Raw genomic sequence first — 16,255 nt, forward strand, 5'->3', positions numbered from 1 at the left:
AGTGCCCCCTAGACGTGGTTCTTTGTGTGTACAGCAAACACAGTGTGCTGAGGTGGGGTGAATGTAATTACATGCTAAATTAGATACTAAAACAAGTTCATAAATAATTTACTGTTTGTATTTATTTATTGACCGAGTCCAGCTGATGCATGTATTCAATCCAAAAGCTGCACGTGACTTTGTCAGAAGGATAAAGTTGTTTTAATCGTTTTAAAAGTGTGTAATTGTGTACTTTTCAATTTTAAATCAGTTTAGGTCAAGAATTTAAAATTAATGTATGTTTGTGAGGAAAAAAATGAAGCAAAAAACAGAAACAGGTGTGTTTTACTGTGGGTTTTTATTTATATATTTTTTTAAATGTGCAAAACACTTAAAAGTAAAAATGTTGCACATTTTCCTTGTTTTCATTATTCCCATTAGTTTTTCATGGTTCCATGATCTGTGACAAAAAGAGGTGGACTGGACATTTCTTCTTGTTTCACCTTCCTATATTTATCCCTTTACCGCCCTCTGCTGGTGGTAAATGATGCTCACAATGAAGTTTGGATGAACTTACTGTTTTATTTTAAGCTCAAATGCATTTAAAATAAAATGCATTTACTCCGTTTATACATTTTGCTTTTATCAGGCAAAATACCCTAAACTCACGAAAAAAAACTGCATCTAATGTTTCTGTATTCATAGGAAATGAAACAATAATCTAGACCTACTTTTTTCAGCAACTCAGTGCTGGTGCATTATTAGATCCTTGCCAATCCAACCTCCCATCACTAATATTGTGTCCAGCAGCTCTGGCTTTAGCTCCATCAGCAGCTGTCAGGGGCTTTCATTTCCTCCTGAGATAGATAAGAACTCCCCTGACGGCCCAGGTTTCTGCAGCACCATTGTCCAACAGCCAACAAACAAAACAGGACAAACAAGAAAGGAAGAGCTTTACAGATCGCTTCCCAAACTCCTGATGGCTCAGAAGATAGCGCCACCGGGCTGCATTTTGTGATATCCTCATGTGGATTGAAGGTAGCCCTGCAATGGACTGGCTCTCTGTCCAGGGTGTACCCCACCTGATTGCACATTGACCCGACCCCCCCCCCCCCCCCCCCCCCCCCCCGCAACCCTACATGGACAAGGGGGTTCAGAAAATGGATGGGTGGATCACAGGTAACCTGTGTTGTGGGATCGCTTTTTCTTTTTGAGAAATTGCTCCTTTTGTTGACTGATTTTGATTCATCTTCAAGGCAACACGTCTTTTATTGTAAATCATGATGCACAAACAATCAAACTTTGAAGAAAATACTTTTATTGTTACATGTACCTGCCGCGGTCACTAACATACAACAGTTAGAATAAGGAATCTCAATTTAAAAAATAAAAAGACAAGTTATTTGTTTGATCATTACATTTTCCCATAAGCTTTCAAATATATTAATTTATACATACGGTGCTTGTTTATACATACACAGGTACAGCATTTTGTGGACAACACTAAATAAATGATGAGGCCTGCAGAAATGTGTGGGTTTTCTGTTTTACTCTGAGATTTTTCACATTCAGAAAAGAGCATCCACATCGGATTGTGCTGTTCATTGCTGTGCTTAGAAATAGTCAGATTTATGGGGAATAATTAAGGACGGACAGTACAAAAATATTTTGTAAGGAGGATTGAACAAGTGCTTAAGGAGTCATTAGTCATTTAAAAGGTGCTTACTCGTGAATTAATTTGTCGTGAAGTGCTTGTGCTGCTATTTTGTTTTAAAAATAGAATACATTTGTCTATGACTTAACCTGAAAGTTGTTTATCTCTATGAGTTGTAATCTTTCGGTTTCGGTTTCTGACTTGTGAGGAAAATGGCACCAGTGTGCAGAGGAAGATCTTTGCCCCCATTTTAGATTTATTCTTTCTTCTTCTTCACACTTAAATATTTCAGTCTGCAGAAAAAACTCAACATGAGATAAAGAACCTGAATAAATACAAAATTAAGTTTTTAAACAAATGTTTGATTTATTAAGTGAGCTATTCTAACCACCAAATACCAACTATCACGAATTAACTCGTATTAAAGTGTTGGAAACTGAGCTCGGTTTTCCCTGCCACAACCAAAACAAGTGAGTAAAAATTGCTTCAACAGAACGTTTCTGAGGCTAAAAGATCTCAAAAAGAAAAGTGTGGTGCCCCATTCTAAAATATTTCAAGAACAAAACAGAAAAGAAAAGAGACGGAGCAAAAATGGGAGTGTTTTTCTGCTGTTGATAAATAACTTGAGATCCGTTTATCAAAAAGCAGTCTTGATGACCCCTCAAAACGTTGAGGAAAATATTTTATGGATTAATGACACAAAAGTGAAATTTCCTGGGAGGTGTGTTTCCCTTTACATCAGAGGCAAAACTAACTGCATTTCAGAAATAGAACATCACACAACAGTCAAACACGGTGGTGGCAGTGTGATGTTCTGCTTTGCTGCTTCAGACCCTGGATGACTTGCTGTAGTTCCCAGCCAGCATGCATGGGTGAGCCCTATATGGATATACTGTATATGGACAAGCCGTATGGGGGCCAACAGGGTTCATCCGCGGTCTCCATGATAGTCCCACGGGAGTTTTTTGACAGATTTTTGCTAACATAAATTTTTATGGGCCCTACTTGGGTTTTCAGAGGGACCCAGAGGGTTTGACTCATACAAGAACCCATTAAAACCAATGTGGGCAAATCCTTGTGGGGCCACCATGGAAACAGCAGAAAAACCCTGTTTGTATGCTGGATGGGGTGATGGAGCCATGAATTCTGCCCAGCCAGAAAATTCTGTAAATTAAAAAAAAAAAGTCTGACCTTTAAGGTGAAGAAAATATGTTTATGCTAGAAAACTCTCTAATGTGGCTCAGTTACGTAAACAATTCTGCAGAGATTCATAACCAATGCTCGATCACTTTTGATGCTGTTTCGCCAGTAATTAAGATAAGGGGACAATTATTTTTTCAGTGGAGACAAGGTGGTTTGGATTAGCTCTTTCTATTCAAAAACTGTATACTTCAGGTTATCTTTAATAATAAATTGCTGACTGGAAACATTTAAGTATGCCCAATAAAAGGCAAAAACTGAGAAAAAATCTGTGAGGAGGCAAAAACAAATTCATAGGTTTGCATTAGCATCAGATTATTCACATAAAACCTGGATTTTACCTTAATAAGTTGAAGGGCGACACATAGGTCGGTCGTTATTTATTTTTCAAGGCTACTTTCTTTGGGTTTCCTCTCTAAAAGTTCAAACATTCTTTTTGGCCTGGGAGTGACATAAAACATGTGATATGAGACATGAGGAGGCCGGCACAGACAATAAATACTTTCTATACAAACACTAATACACTCAGCTACAGCGGTTTCTACCTGTACAGCTCTAGATTCTTTTGCCTCTTGCCTGCATCAACGAGATTACACGGTTCAACGCTGAAATCAAAAGAAATGCGTGACAGAAGCACATTTAAAGAAGACTTTACAAAACCTTACTTTAAATCATGCTTTCTTTCTAATACATGAATAAATGCAGCTCCAGCTTTGGTTTTACCACACAGGTTGCTGACCTTTTTATTCTGTTTGACTGTAAACTATAATATACTGTTTTGGTGTTTGTTGTTAGTTATACAAAAAGTAAAACGATCGAAATCATGTTTTTTCTTTTCTATAGCCTATCTATTTGCACTCTTCAGTTAGGAAATCAACCTGGATTCCTGTGAGTTAGTGTGTATTTGCAGGTTTGTGTTCCCTTTGAGGTTATAGCAAGTCTATTTTATTAACATTTTATCATTCAGCTGTAAAAGTAATTGAGTCTAAATGTCAAATTTGGGTTGAGTTTTGACCTCTACACAGAAAATTAGGGAATGTCTTTAGTTTTGTGCACAAGGGCATGCCATAAAGCCCGATTTGCATGTTGTAAATAGGTTTTTTTTTTTTTCAAAATGATGACAAAAGAATGAATTACATTACAAGGGAACACATGTAAACATTGAATGAGTGTCACAGACTTAGCCTTAAATTTGTTTTGCTGGCATCACTCGGCAGCCTGTGGTTTCTCCTTCTCCTCAGGAACGGACATGAAGATCTTCTGACAGAACATGGTGAAGATTTCTGTGGGGGAAACAACTTGTCAAATAAGCTGTTTTCTTTTCTTTCCAGGACAGTAAAGTCAAATAAATATTGCATCAGCACACTGAGAACAGCACCAGCAGCTAATTAAACAAAATAAAATGTAAGCGTGTGTAAGAGTACTCTAACAAGGGGTTTTATAACAAACCGTGGGACGCTTCTGCTGAGCAAAACAAACCCAGCTCTTCACTCACCCAGCATCTTCTGCACCACATGGGGTTTCTTCCACTTGTAGCCCAGCAAATAGGCAGGAATGCCCGTGAGAATGATGCTGCCGCCGACCAGGCTCTCAAAGGGTGCAGCCCAGAAGGAAACGACAATCATGAATACGCATCCCAACACAAATGTTATGGGGATGAACAGGTACACCTGGAGGAAGGAAATGAAAACGCACTTCAAAAAACAAGAACACAACATTAAGTTATTTGTTGGAGTATGAAGAGAAGCTAGTCTCAAAATATCTGTGTATGTGTAACTAGATTTAGTATAGAATAGAATAGAATAGAATAGAATAGAATAGAATATACTTTTTTGGTCCCACAGCGGGGAAATTTGCTTGTTACAGCAGCACCAACACTTAAGAGAATAATTAGAAGAAAATGAGTTGCGTGTGTAACAAGATTTTTGCATGTGTGTGTGTGTGTGTGTGTGTGTGTGTGTGTGTGTGTGTGTGTGTGTGTGTGTGTGTGTGTGTGTGTGTGTGTGTGTGTGTGTGTGTGTGTGTGTGTGTGTGTGTGTGTGTGTGTGTGTGTGTGTGTGTGTGTGTGTTTATGTGTCTAGTGAAGTCCTCCAAACACACCCACATCACCCCGCTTCTCCTCCAGCTTCACTGGCTGCCAGTCAACTCCAGGGTTCATTTCAAGATCCTGGTTCTGGTCTACAGGGCCTTACATGGACAAGCACCTTCTTACATTGGTGATCTTCAGTCCCTACACCCCCAGCAGGTCCCTGAGGTCCAGTGATCAAAGCCTACTGGTTGTGCAGCACCAGGCTAAAGACCAAAGGTGACAGATCATTTGCTGCTGTGGCTCCCAGACTCTGGAACTCTCTCCCCCTGAGCCTGAGATCAGTGGACTCAGTGGTCTCCTTCAAAAAGCAGCTGCAGACTCACTTGTTCAAGCTGGCTTTTGTATGACCTTCTTCACCACTCTCTCTTTATTCTGCTCTCCCCACCTATCCCACCTTCCTCAGGATCCACTGATTTCCCTCTTTCCTGTTCACTCTCTCTCTTTCTTAACAATTTTTCTTTTAAATCCCAATTGTCTATTTTTGCTCATTTTAAATATATTTTTAAACATTTTCTAAATGCTTTTTTTACATTTTTACTTTTTTTTTGTTTATGTGAAGCGCCTCGTGATTTTTATCTTGAGAGGCGCTATAGAAATGATACTTTCTTCTTCTTCTAGTTACACACAGACATTTTTTTAAACAAAAGGTTACATTAATCCAAATGGAACTCCTTTTTAAAACATCCAAAAAGGAAAAAAGCTACAAAACATATTTTTGATGGATGTTTATTCATTTTATGTAATTTTAAATAATTTTTCCCAAAAATGCACTATAATAGAAGTTTGTCCATTCTGAAGTAGAAAGCAATTTATTGTCATTTATTAGCAAAGAAAGATGGTAGAAATTAATTAGAAAATAAAATTCACTTTGAATTTAGGAGATTCTTCATCATTTTAGAATTTCTTATTTGATTGATAGGTTGTGTTGACCATTTATTAATGACCAGGCAAAGTAATAATCATAAAAATCTCTTAATATGGGGTTTTGCTTCAGATTGAAGTTTTTACGATTGTTTATATTCTAAAAAAAAAAGCACTTCCACACAATTGGCAAAATTCTACTCCAGTGAGCAAACACCTCCGCACGTTTGCACAACGGTACACACAATGTCTTCTTCGTCCTTTTTGCTAAATTTTCACACCTTACACACAGATAAGGATTGTGAGGTTACTTCCTTGTCATTACAAAGCCCCATATCGCCAATGACAATGAAAAATTGGATAATCACATCCACCAGGTGTGGAAGCTCACACGTGCTAATTTGAAAATGCAGCAGGGGGTAGAGAAAGAGGCCTAGGTAGAGGAAGAGGAGAAGGGGGTTTGAAGAGAACCAAATTTGACTCACGAAATACGTGCAACGCTTACTGACAATGTTATCAACCATGGACTGACACTGATGGAAGCTGCACAAAAAGTTCAACCAAATCTCAGCAGAAATACTGTTGCGTCTGTAATTCGGAGATTTCATCAAGAGGTAAGCTATACTCACAGTACTTTGACACTGAAGCTTGCCGTACCCATCATCAATATTGTTTCCTGTGACATTAGGCTGCATGTGGATTTGTTTTACATCCATCCATACATCCATTTTCTGAACCCGCTTGTCCACATAGGGTTGCGGGGAGACTGGTGCCTATCTCCAGTGGTCAATGGGCAATCAGGCGGGGCACACCCAGGACAGACAGACAGTCCATCGCAGGGCAACACAGAGACACACAGGACAAACAATCATGCACACACTCACAGCTAAGGACAATTTAGACAGACCAATTAACCTAACAGTCATGTTTTTGGACTGTGGAGGAGCACCCGGAGAGAACCCACGCATGCAAAGGGAGAACATGCAAACTCCATGTAGAAAGATCCCCATATATATATATATATATATATATATATATATATATATATATACACATTTTTTTTTGCATTGGATCGAGGGTTGAGAACTCCAAGATGGAAGGGGCCCTAAGTTCACTCGTGCACAAGAAGTCACCATTGTGAACATTGTGTTGACCAATAATTGCATCAGGCTGAGAGAAATCCAAACTGATATTATCAACGATGACTATATTTTCAATAACATTCAACGAGTCTTTCTGTCAACACTGGGTCGAACCCTCAAGAAAAATCAAATATACATGAAGCAACTGTATCGGGTACCATTTGACATAAATTCAGACAGTGAAACATCTGCAGAATGACAATGTGGAGGTATGTATTCATCTTACTGTGGTGTGGTACTTTGCACAATGGTCTACAAACAAATACTGTGCAATAGATATTGAATAGCATACTATTTTACTGTGTTCCAGAGAGTCTTGCAAATGGATGCTGCAGAAATTCAGCATGAATTTATGAGTGGATGAGGCTGGATTTAACCTTGCAAAAACAAGAAGAAGAGTGGGAAATGTAGTTGGACACAAGAAAATCACCAATGTGGCAGGGCAGCGAGAGGGTAAGATCTATTACCCAAAATGGGGTCATCCACCACCATGCAAATCTGGAACCCTATAATGAAAATCTGTTTCTTGACATATTGCACGTGAATGCCACAGCATGACACCAAGTGGACCAGATGAGGTGCGTTGTCATTTGGGATAATGTCTCATTCCATCTGGCTGCTACAGTCCAGAATTGGTTCCATGAGCACCCTGAATTTGACGTCTTGTGCCTACCCCCATACCCCCTTTTTTGAATCTGCTAGAAGAGTTTTTGTAAGCATGGCGGTGGAAGGTATGCGACCTGCGGCCCTGAGACCATATGCCCCTCATTCAGGCCATGGAGCAGGCCTGTGCTCAGATTGAAGCTGCTTCTGTGCAGGGGGGGGGGGGGGGGGGATTCATCACACGAGGCAGTTCCTCCACTGGTGCCTTACCAATGAAGACATGTCCTATGATGTGGATGAGATCTCATGGCCTGATGCAGCCAGACGGAGAGATGATGTATAGTTACAGTTTTCTTGTTGCTTTTACAAGACTTTTTCTTCATACAGAGATTTTTTAATTGTCTACAGATTTTTTGTTTCATTGTTGGTTGATTACTGTAACTCATTACGGTAAATACTGTGTTGAAATACTGTAAATACTTGAAATATTTATTCTGCAACATCAGAGTTGTGCAGTGCCTGGTAGTTCATGGCAAACATGTCTGTGTCGATTCTCTTTATATCTCAAACTAATCACGAAGAATGTGATTTCACCAGTACTTAACTTTTTTCACCTACATTATCTCTTACATAACAACGTCTGGACAAATATCTAGAAAATGCTATTTCTCAAAATTAATCTGTTTCCAAATGTGTATTTTACTTATCATGGCGGTGTGGAACTGGCTGCAATGGTGTCTGATTATTGAGAACGGGGTTGGCTGAATGAAAACTAATAGCATTTTCACAAATGAGTGTAAAGGTTCTGGCTGAAGTGTGTATGTTTTGACTGACTTGTGTCAAACTGCAAACAATCTATGAATTATGCATATTGAGCGTGGCGTTTGGACGATTGATTCTTTTTTTGAAAACATGACCCCAGTTTTCAAAATTGCATGCAAACAATTGAAAAAAAACTTAACTTGACGGCTAAAGCTCTGAGGTCAGGTCAGACATGGAGGGCTGCAGCTTTTGTTTTGCGCTTGGTTTCCATGTATATTTAGAGATCTCTGTTTATTATTTGTTGGTTGTTTATCCTATAAACAAGCAGGCTGAGGACACTCTAGCTCAAAGTAAAGATGAAAGGCTGCTGTCCAGAAAGGTAATATTCCCACGATGAAAGAAAAACAAAGAATCGTGCGTTCATTCAAACACCACTCCCTCCTGTAATGGAAACACAGTGTGGCTCCATTTCCAACTAATAACAAGAGCAGTGATACAATGGTGCTTTCATTAAAAAATAATAAAAATGGTGGATTATTTGGCATAAGCTGCAGACATGTTGATGTTTTGCAGGAGACAAAGAGACTGGCTGTGGTCTGGGCTACATAGGGTCGCCTCTCATTGAGGCTAAAATGGATTTACGCCAACAACAAGCGACGGTTTGATCAGGTTTTACCTTGATTGGCCTACGAAGATCCGGCTTGGTGATACGTAGCCACACCAGGCCGCCGATAGCCATCCCGACGCACAGCCAGGTGAAGAAGCTGAAGAGGTTGATGACAGAGAAGATGTCCTGGGAGATGGCGTACATCATGGACAGGAGACACTGAAAAAAGACACAATCATTTATTTAGTTCATGAGACAACATGCACAAAAATCTGGATGCTGTTTTTTACGACTAGAAATTGGAGTATACCACTTTCCTTCTCTTTTTGGGAAATTTTGGGTAAATTTAAAATGAGCATGACAAAAAAAAAGCTAAAGAAGCTGTAATTAGGAGATCAGCAAAGTCTTACTGTGAAGATCAGAGATGGCACTGGTGTAAACAGGTCTGTGTGAACCAGTCCCAGAGCAGCAGGGAGCTGGCCTTCTCGAGCTCCAGCGTAGAACAATCTAGAGGGGAGAAGTTATTTTCCTACTTAACATTTCCACCCATGAACAGCCTCAGATCTCAGAACAGACCCAGTCCTCCCTTCTCCACACAAATGATACCGAAGTTATTATCCACTCACCGTGCTGAGGTAAAGAGGGATCCATTGACGGCTCCAAAGCAGGACAGTCCCACAAAAACAGGAATCAACCAGGACATCACGCCAAGATGGTACTCCCCAAAACTCTGGAGAGGTTCGTGTGGTGTGACAAACAGCTAGAATCTGGGATTAAGACATGATCTGTCTGTGGTCATGCTCACCACAGCAACAGCCTCTGAGTCGATCATGACTTGAGGAGAAATTGTGGTGAAATAAGCCAAGTTGGTCAGAACGTACACCACCGTTACTATAGGCATCGATATAATAATAGACAAGGGAAGGTTCCTGCGAGACAGAAGACATAATCGTTTGAAAAAAAAAACATCAAAAACAATCCAAGAACTGAAACTTCTATGCTGTGCTGGACTGTAAACTTTAGATCAGTGATGAAATTTGCGTCCACCTTCATGCACTTCAACAGAAAACCTCAGCGCAATAGTTCGTGCCAAATCCCGTCATTCAGAAACATAAAACCAAATGTTCAATAGCTACTCTTCATGCAATCATCTGATCTGATCAAGCTTATGAGACGTCATGCTATTGGACTTCTATTTACAGGATCGTCTCCTGAAATCAACCTTCACCACTGTTACGTCACCTCTCTGGATTGATCATCTCCTCGGTGACGTAGTTCAGATAATTCCTGGAGAGACGCAGAAATAGATTAACACAAATAATGCAAAAACGAGGCATAAATTATTAGTCTACCAGCAAAACAACCAAGAAATGCCTCACCAGCCCCCAAACGCAAAGAGACCACTGTACAAAGCCAAGACTATGTTGTCCACACCGATTTTACTGCCTTCAAACGCCTTGTCGGGCATCAGATAGGGCACGTCACCTGAACACACACACACACAGAAGGAAAAGACTTTGTAATAATAACTGAAACTTGGCTCTTGAGAGTTATGCAGCCAGACATTTGACAGACTGTCTCTGGCTTGCTGCCACTTTTTATTTCCAGCTCCACCAGTCTGTTGCCGCCTGCCCTTTAAGTCTCCTGATATTTCCCACCAGCGTCTCACCAGCATGTTCTCTGATGTCCCCCAGAGCCAAGAAACTCAGCTCTGACTGACATTTCAAAATGAGCAGATGTATGATGAATAAACTTAAATCCACTCATTAACATACAGCTAATATCAAACGTAATAGATTGTGTTATATCTCCTCTCAAGCTGAATGACTTTTTTTTTTGTTTTTTCATTGTATTTTAAAAAAAGATCTCATTATTTTCTCTCCGTTCTCCTGCACGTGTGCTCTCAAAGACCACAGTATGATGACAGCCGCCAAGCTTTGCCACCCCGTTGCCATGGTAACAAAGCATGGAGGCACAATGGTTGTGGGTGTGGCCTTAGGAAAGGAGGGAGAGGAGCAGATGCAGCTTTTGAGGAACACAATGTCTTCCCGCGCTGCTGGACCTGACTCTCTCTCTCTCTTTCTGTTTTTTTTAATTTGCACTTTGACACGATGTTTGTTTTTATATGAACACTGTTCTGAAGAGACACATGTAACGATAATAACGCACAGCCACGTGCAAATAAACCCACAGCACACAGATGCACTCTCCAGCGGGATCACAAGGCTCCGGACAGACGGGCCCTGTGTTCAGAGTCAGCAACTGTGCTAACGAAGGGAAAGGGAGAGCAGCCCGCTTCGTTAGGCTCGTTAGCATTCATCAACATTTTGCCGATCATTAGAGACAAAAGATACGAAGCCTCTGAACTCTTTGCTCAAATATGAAATGCAGTAGAGGTATAAAACGGTTTGATATAAAATGCACAAACTGCATTATTGTTTATGTAATTAATTATAAGTTTTAAATCAGAAAAATATTTAAAATAAGGGAGTTCTAGTGACTTAAGATGGTTTTTCTGAGGGTTAAACACAAGCTGTGGTAACTTTAAGGCTGGGGCTAGGGCAATCTAAACCTGTGAGTGAGTGGATCTTACCTGTGAAAATCTGGATGAAGCCAAAGAGGATGATGATGATCAGAGCCAACAGTTTGGATGCTGTGAACAAGTCCTGGACCTTAGTGGCCGCCCTCACACTGATACAGTTCACAAATGTCAGGGAGGCTGTGGTGGAGAACAGGAGTAAGTCAGACATTTTTAAGAGTTTAGTTGTTTTAAATGATGAAAATTAGATACTCTCATCGACTCACTGAGACAGAGGCAGGCGATGAGCTTGGCAGCGCTGTCGGGCACGGCGCAGCTCGGGTACAGGGGTTTCAGAAGGTAGGTGGCGAACACCAGAGACACAACGTATTGCGACGATGGCCGAATGATCAGCATCTCCACCCATAGCTTCAAAAAGGCTGCGAGTTCGCCGTAGACTTCCAGGATGTAGGTGTAATCTCCCCCGGACTTAGCTATGGTGGTGCCCAGCTCGGCGTAGCACAGGGCGCCCATGGTGGAGATGATCCCACAAGCAGACCAGATGATCAGAGAGAGGCCAGCGGAACCGGTCTCTTTCACCACACCTGTTGGAGTTACGAAGATCCCCGAGCCAATGATGGTTCCGATGATCATCCCCACGCCGTTGAAGAGGGTGATGCTGCGTTTGAGCACGATCTTATCGCTCTTGACTGGCAGGCTGCCGTTGGGACTGGAAGCAGTGGGAGCAGAAACCATAGGCGCTGTTGGGGATGCTGGATGCTCCACGATGTCCTGGTTAGAGTCTGCTTCTGCTCCTGGGTAAATTCAGACAGGAAAGTGTTTATTTTTGGGTTGCACTCATGTTTTAGGAATTACTTACACAAGAAAAAGGACATTAACTGCTGAGATGTTTCAGGCAAACTGATTTCACAGAATATAACCTAAACGTTTTGGTTACAGCAACACTCTTCCACCTCCTCTGAGTCATAACATCTAAAAAAGCTGCTCAGATCAAATTTAATAACCAATTCTGCAAGAATTAAACTGCATGCTGACTCTTCCAACCGTCTGCTTGCTTTGTTCATACAGCATCTCATTGTTCCACATACCAGCCCCTAGCATTGGACCACCTGTTGCCACACGGCCCTTCAGTATAACTCTTGCACGAGGGAGCACTGAATCTGAACGTGTGGGGGAATAATGCAGCTCTGCACCATGTGGTGTTTACAGGAGAATGCACTGTACTCACCCTCCATCTTCTCCTGGCTCTCTGCTCCCTTAGCAACGCTCTCCCGGCTGCTTCTCAGCTTCAGCTCCGGCTCAGCCATCTTCTCATCTAAGTCTGGGTTCCCTCAAATGTCTCTTTTACCTCTCCCCCTACCACCACCACGTTCTTATGTCCACTCCTGCCCGGATATACTGTCTCCCTCTCTGTGTCACTCATACACACACACACACACACACACACACTCTCTCCCCAGCCCTCCCTGATCTGTCCTCTCGCTCACACATGCACACGCTTCATTTACACGCACACACTGCCACCAACAGCCCGGCTGAAATGAATCTGACCCTGATCCTCCCTAGTATCTCTCTTCCTCCTAGCACCCAGCAGGGAGGAGCTGAACCTTTGTGATGCTGCAGCTGCGCGCGCTTACGCCCACTCCAACTGGATTGTGGGAAAGCTCACAGGGGGATGTAGGTTAAAAGATTTAATAGGTTGTATGGGCAGTCATGTGACACTGTAATCTGCATGTGTGCTGCCTAATCCCGTGGCTGAATGTGTTAGCATGTGTGAGTGTGTTACAAGGTGTACTGGGATAATTGGGGTGGATGCTGCTGGGATCCTGCTCCCCCTAGTGGTGCAAACTGTGGCATTCTTTGTTTTCAGGGTAAGGAAACCACAGGAAGTTGATATGCAGGTGTCAGTCACTTCAGTACACACTGTAACACTAACAATGCATGTTATTTTTCTGCAACAGCGTATTCTTCAGCTACTACGTGATTTTCATTAGGCTGTGGTTTTAAGGTTAAATGTTTTCAAATATGAGCAAAGTTAGTGGTTAATTAAAAAGTGAGGTGGCGTGTTTTTAACAGGAAATAAGTGTACAGATGTGATAGATTTGGAAAAAATAAATGGCTAAAATTACTGATGGCCAGGCTGCAAGTCTACCTTTTCACCACAAGCTGGAGACGTAAACACGTTTATAAATCTTAGATTCGTCATTTTGCAACTCTGTGCAAAAGATTGCAACAGAAATAACTTGTTCTAAGTGGGAATGATAACGTAGATATTTTAGGGTAATGAAAGGTTTTAATCTATAAAAATGTGCATTCAGAGAATGAGCCCCGTTCTGTTCATCGCTTGCATTTCTATGAACAGTGACAATGTCGATCTGAGTTTTCAAGCTCTGTTCGAGACGAACGTCTTTGCTCTGATGGGCACGCAGACCGACGCTGGATTAACCCAGAGCACTTTCTGCCACGGGTCCGGGGACTTTCCCCTGGGCGGGTGAGGAGAAACGACGTTCTCTGTGAGTAGCCCAGACAGCAAGCCTTCTGAATGCCCGGATGTACCCGGCTCACTCCAGTTACTTTAATTGACAAAGAAACGAACTTGTTCTAGGTAATGGTTGTAAAATTTGCTTGTGGCTCTAAATCGTCACCGCTGTGCTTTAGTTAGTGCTACTTTTATCTTTAGTTACGTTTAATGAAAACCGTTTCTAGTCTTAAGTACAAACGTAGAAAAATATCACTTTTGAAACCGCAAGGCATCATGGGACAATTTAAGATGACGTATCTTGACAAGCTCAAAGAAAGCATTTGTTTGTTTATTATTTTGTAATTTGTTTAAAAAATAATGCCCAGTTTTTTAATATTATTTAGTTTTATTTAGTTTACAACTGATAAATTATTGTACTTTGCTTGTGCTTGTTCTTAATAAAGTTAACCAAAACAGCTGTGTTTCCGTACATATGTTTATATAACGTGACGTGGGCTAATCCATAGACACGTATGTATCTATGTTTATATACATATCTATGGGCTAAACGTAATCTTGAAAAATTGCCCAGAAATCTGTGTATTTCTTCAAATAAATGTTGTGTTTTACCGTAGGTTCATCAAAATCGAGTTTATTTGTTGAATTTTACATTGAATTCCAGTAAAATTATTAATTATTACTAAAAAGATCAGTAAAATGGGAAGTTTAATACGCACTCAAATAGCATTTATTCTCAAATAGCATTTGCATGTCAAAGTTGTGACGTTTTCTACCAGCATGCATTGCGTTCGTTTGCTCTTTCCAGCTGTACAGTATAATTGTTTATTGAGTTTAAAACGACCGAAAACATTGTTTGAGCGGCTTATTACGACAAAAAATGTTTCAGTTTGTTCTTTAAAATTAGGTTTATAATAAATAAATTTGCACCGTAACTCTAGTCAGCTCTTGTTAATGGACCTATATATCTACTAGTTAGATGTGTGCACTTCCTGGTGTGGGAGGAAGCTCACTGTAGAGGTCACGATCTGAGTGCTCGTCACTCGTCCAATCACCTCGGGGAAGGTCTGAGACAAGAGCCAATAGCTGCCCTTGCAGGGCATCACCTGATTCAGGCGAGTGAGTGAACAGAAATCATGGCCACCGCGTGCAGGCTCACGCAGGAGAAGCCTGGGACACGCCGCTCCCGGCACCCCAGGTGGATGCGCTGCACGCCGGCTTGGAATCGCTCACGGCTGGCGGAATGAGTGCGATGTGTGAGGTGGGGCACTGCTCCAGAACCCAATTCAGACTACTCTCCTCCCACATTTTGAATAATTAATAATATGTTTTATATTTGTCTCAGAGAACAATGTCATTAATGATGCTCACAAGTGCCAGTAGAAAATATCCATAATACTTTTTTAAGTTTGAAAATATACTGAACGTAGTTCTGTTTGATGTCTGACACAGTTTTGTAATTCTGTATCATTCTTTTCCAAAAGTTTTCTTCTCAGCTTCCTCGCCTTTCATTTAATGGGCTCAGTCTCTTTTATTCCCCAAAACAAAAACCCAGCCTGTCTCTACCACCCACTGGCACTCTCTGTTTTGCATTCCTTTTCATCATTCGCTTTCATTTACAACCTCCCATTTTCTGCATGATGCACCACTCTACCTCTGCACCAAGCTATTCAGATTTCATTTTCCACCTGCAGGCTCTTCTCCTTGTTTCTGCTCTTCATTTGACCTCATCCTCCAGAGTGCTTTTGACCGTTCACCTTTGTTTCTGTCCTCTTTCGTTTTAGTTTGATAAAGGCCGTTTTTTGTCTGGGCAAACTAATCCTTCGCTTTTAAACTAGGGTACACTTTTCATCATGTAGTAACTAAAACCCAGAGGTTGCTTTTTTTTAAGTAATGTAAATGGCATTTACTTACAGCAGAATTAAGCATCTGTATTGCTAAAGCTAATTTCATTATGATCATTTTGATGGTGATCTGATCACAAGCTCCATTCTTCTGTTTGTGAGCTGATGCATTTCCTCATTATTTATCCCTTTTTGAGTCATTTGCTGCAGCAAATGTGTGCTCCATGAATGCAAAAGCCATGTGATGGGACCAGAAATAGAGTTTCTGCCTCAGGTTGACAGGAATCCCACATTGATCAACATGAAACACTCTCTGCCTCCAACTGTCTCTCTGTGACATCACAAAAATGCCTACTGGTTTGGTGTGTGCGCGTTTGTGTTTTCTGTTGGTGAAAATCAGAACACACGCTCTCAAATTGACTGCTTTGTTTTCAGCATCAATGCAGCCTGACAGCTGACCTCGATTCTCCTCTGTCGATGTCTCTCTTCAAACACA

At 41.1% G+C, this 16,255-nt stretch overlaps 1 protein-coding gene across 1 annotated transcript; it reads right to left on the reverse strand.

Annotated features, from left to right (window-relative positions):
* Positions 1 to 1,280: 1,280 nt before the first annotated feature.
* LOC107390722 (large neutral amino acids transporter small subunit 1) lies at positions 1,281 to 13,058 on the reverse strand. Its single transcript, XM_015967591.3, has 11 exons — positions 12,665 to 13,058; positions 11,703 to 12,230; positions 11,491 to 11,616; positions 10,277 to 10,382; positions 10,140 to 10,184; positions 9,703 to 9,826; positions 9,524 to 9,627; positions 9,308 to 9,404; positions 8,967 to 9,116; positions 4,329 to 4,503; positions 1,281 to 4,116 (listed from the first exon to the last, which is right to left on the reverse strand). The coding sequence occupies exons 1-11, from the start codon at positions 12,741 to 12,743 to the stop codon at positions 4,040 to 4,042; spliced, it is 1,611 nt and encodes a 536-aa protein (XP_015823077.3). The 5' UTR covers positions 12,744 to 13,058; the 3' UTR covers positions 1,281 to 4,039.
* Positions 13,059 to 16,255: the final 3,197 nt, after the last annotated feature.

Source organism: Nothobranchius furzeri, chromosome 15, assembly GCF_043380555.1.
Source record: "Nothobranchius furzeri strain GRZ-AD chromosome 15, NfurGRZ-RIMD1, whole genome shotgun sequence".
Taxonomy (NCBI): domain Eukaryota; kingdom Metazoa; phylum Chordata; class Actinopteri; order Cyprinodontiformes; family Nothobranchiidae; genus Nothobranchius; species Nothobranchius furzeri.

What these genes read in the sequence shown, in the direction of transcription:
- LOC107390722 (XM_015967591.3), bottom strand. Translation starts at nt 12,743, where the DNA reads ATGGCTGAGCCGGAGCTGAAGCTGAGAAGCAGCCGGGAGAGCGTTGCT. An exon ending in CTCTTTGCGTTTGGGGGCTG is followed by an intron (nt 10,185 to 10,276) that starts GTGAGGCATTTC and finishes GCGTCTCTCCAG; the next exon opens with GAATTATCTGAACTACGTCA. An exon ending in TCCCTCTTTACCTCAGCACG is followed by an intron (nt 9,405 to 9,523) that starts GTGAGTGGATAA and finishes TCTCCCCTCTAG; the next exon opens with ATTGTTCTACGCTGGAGCTC.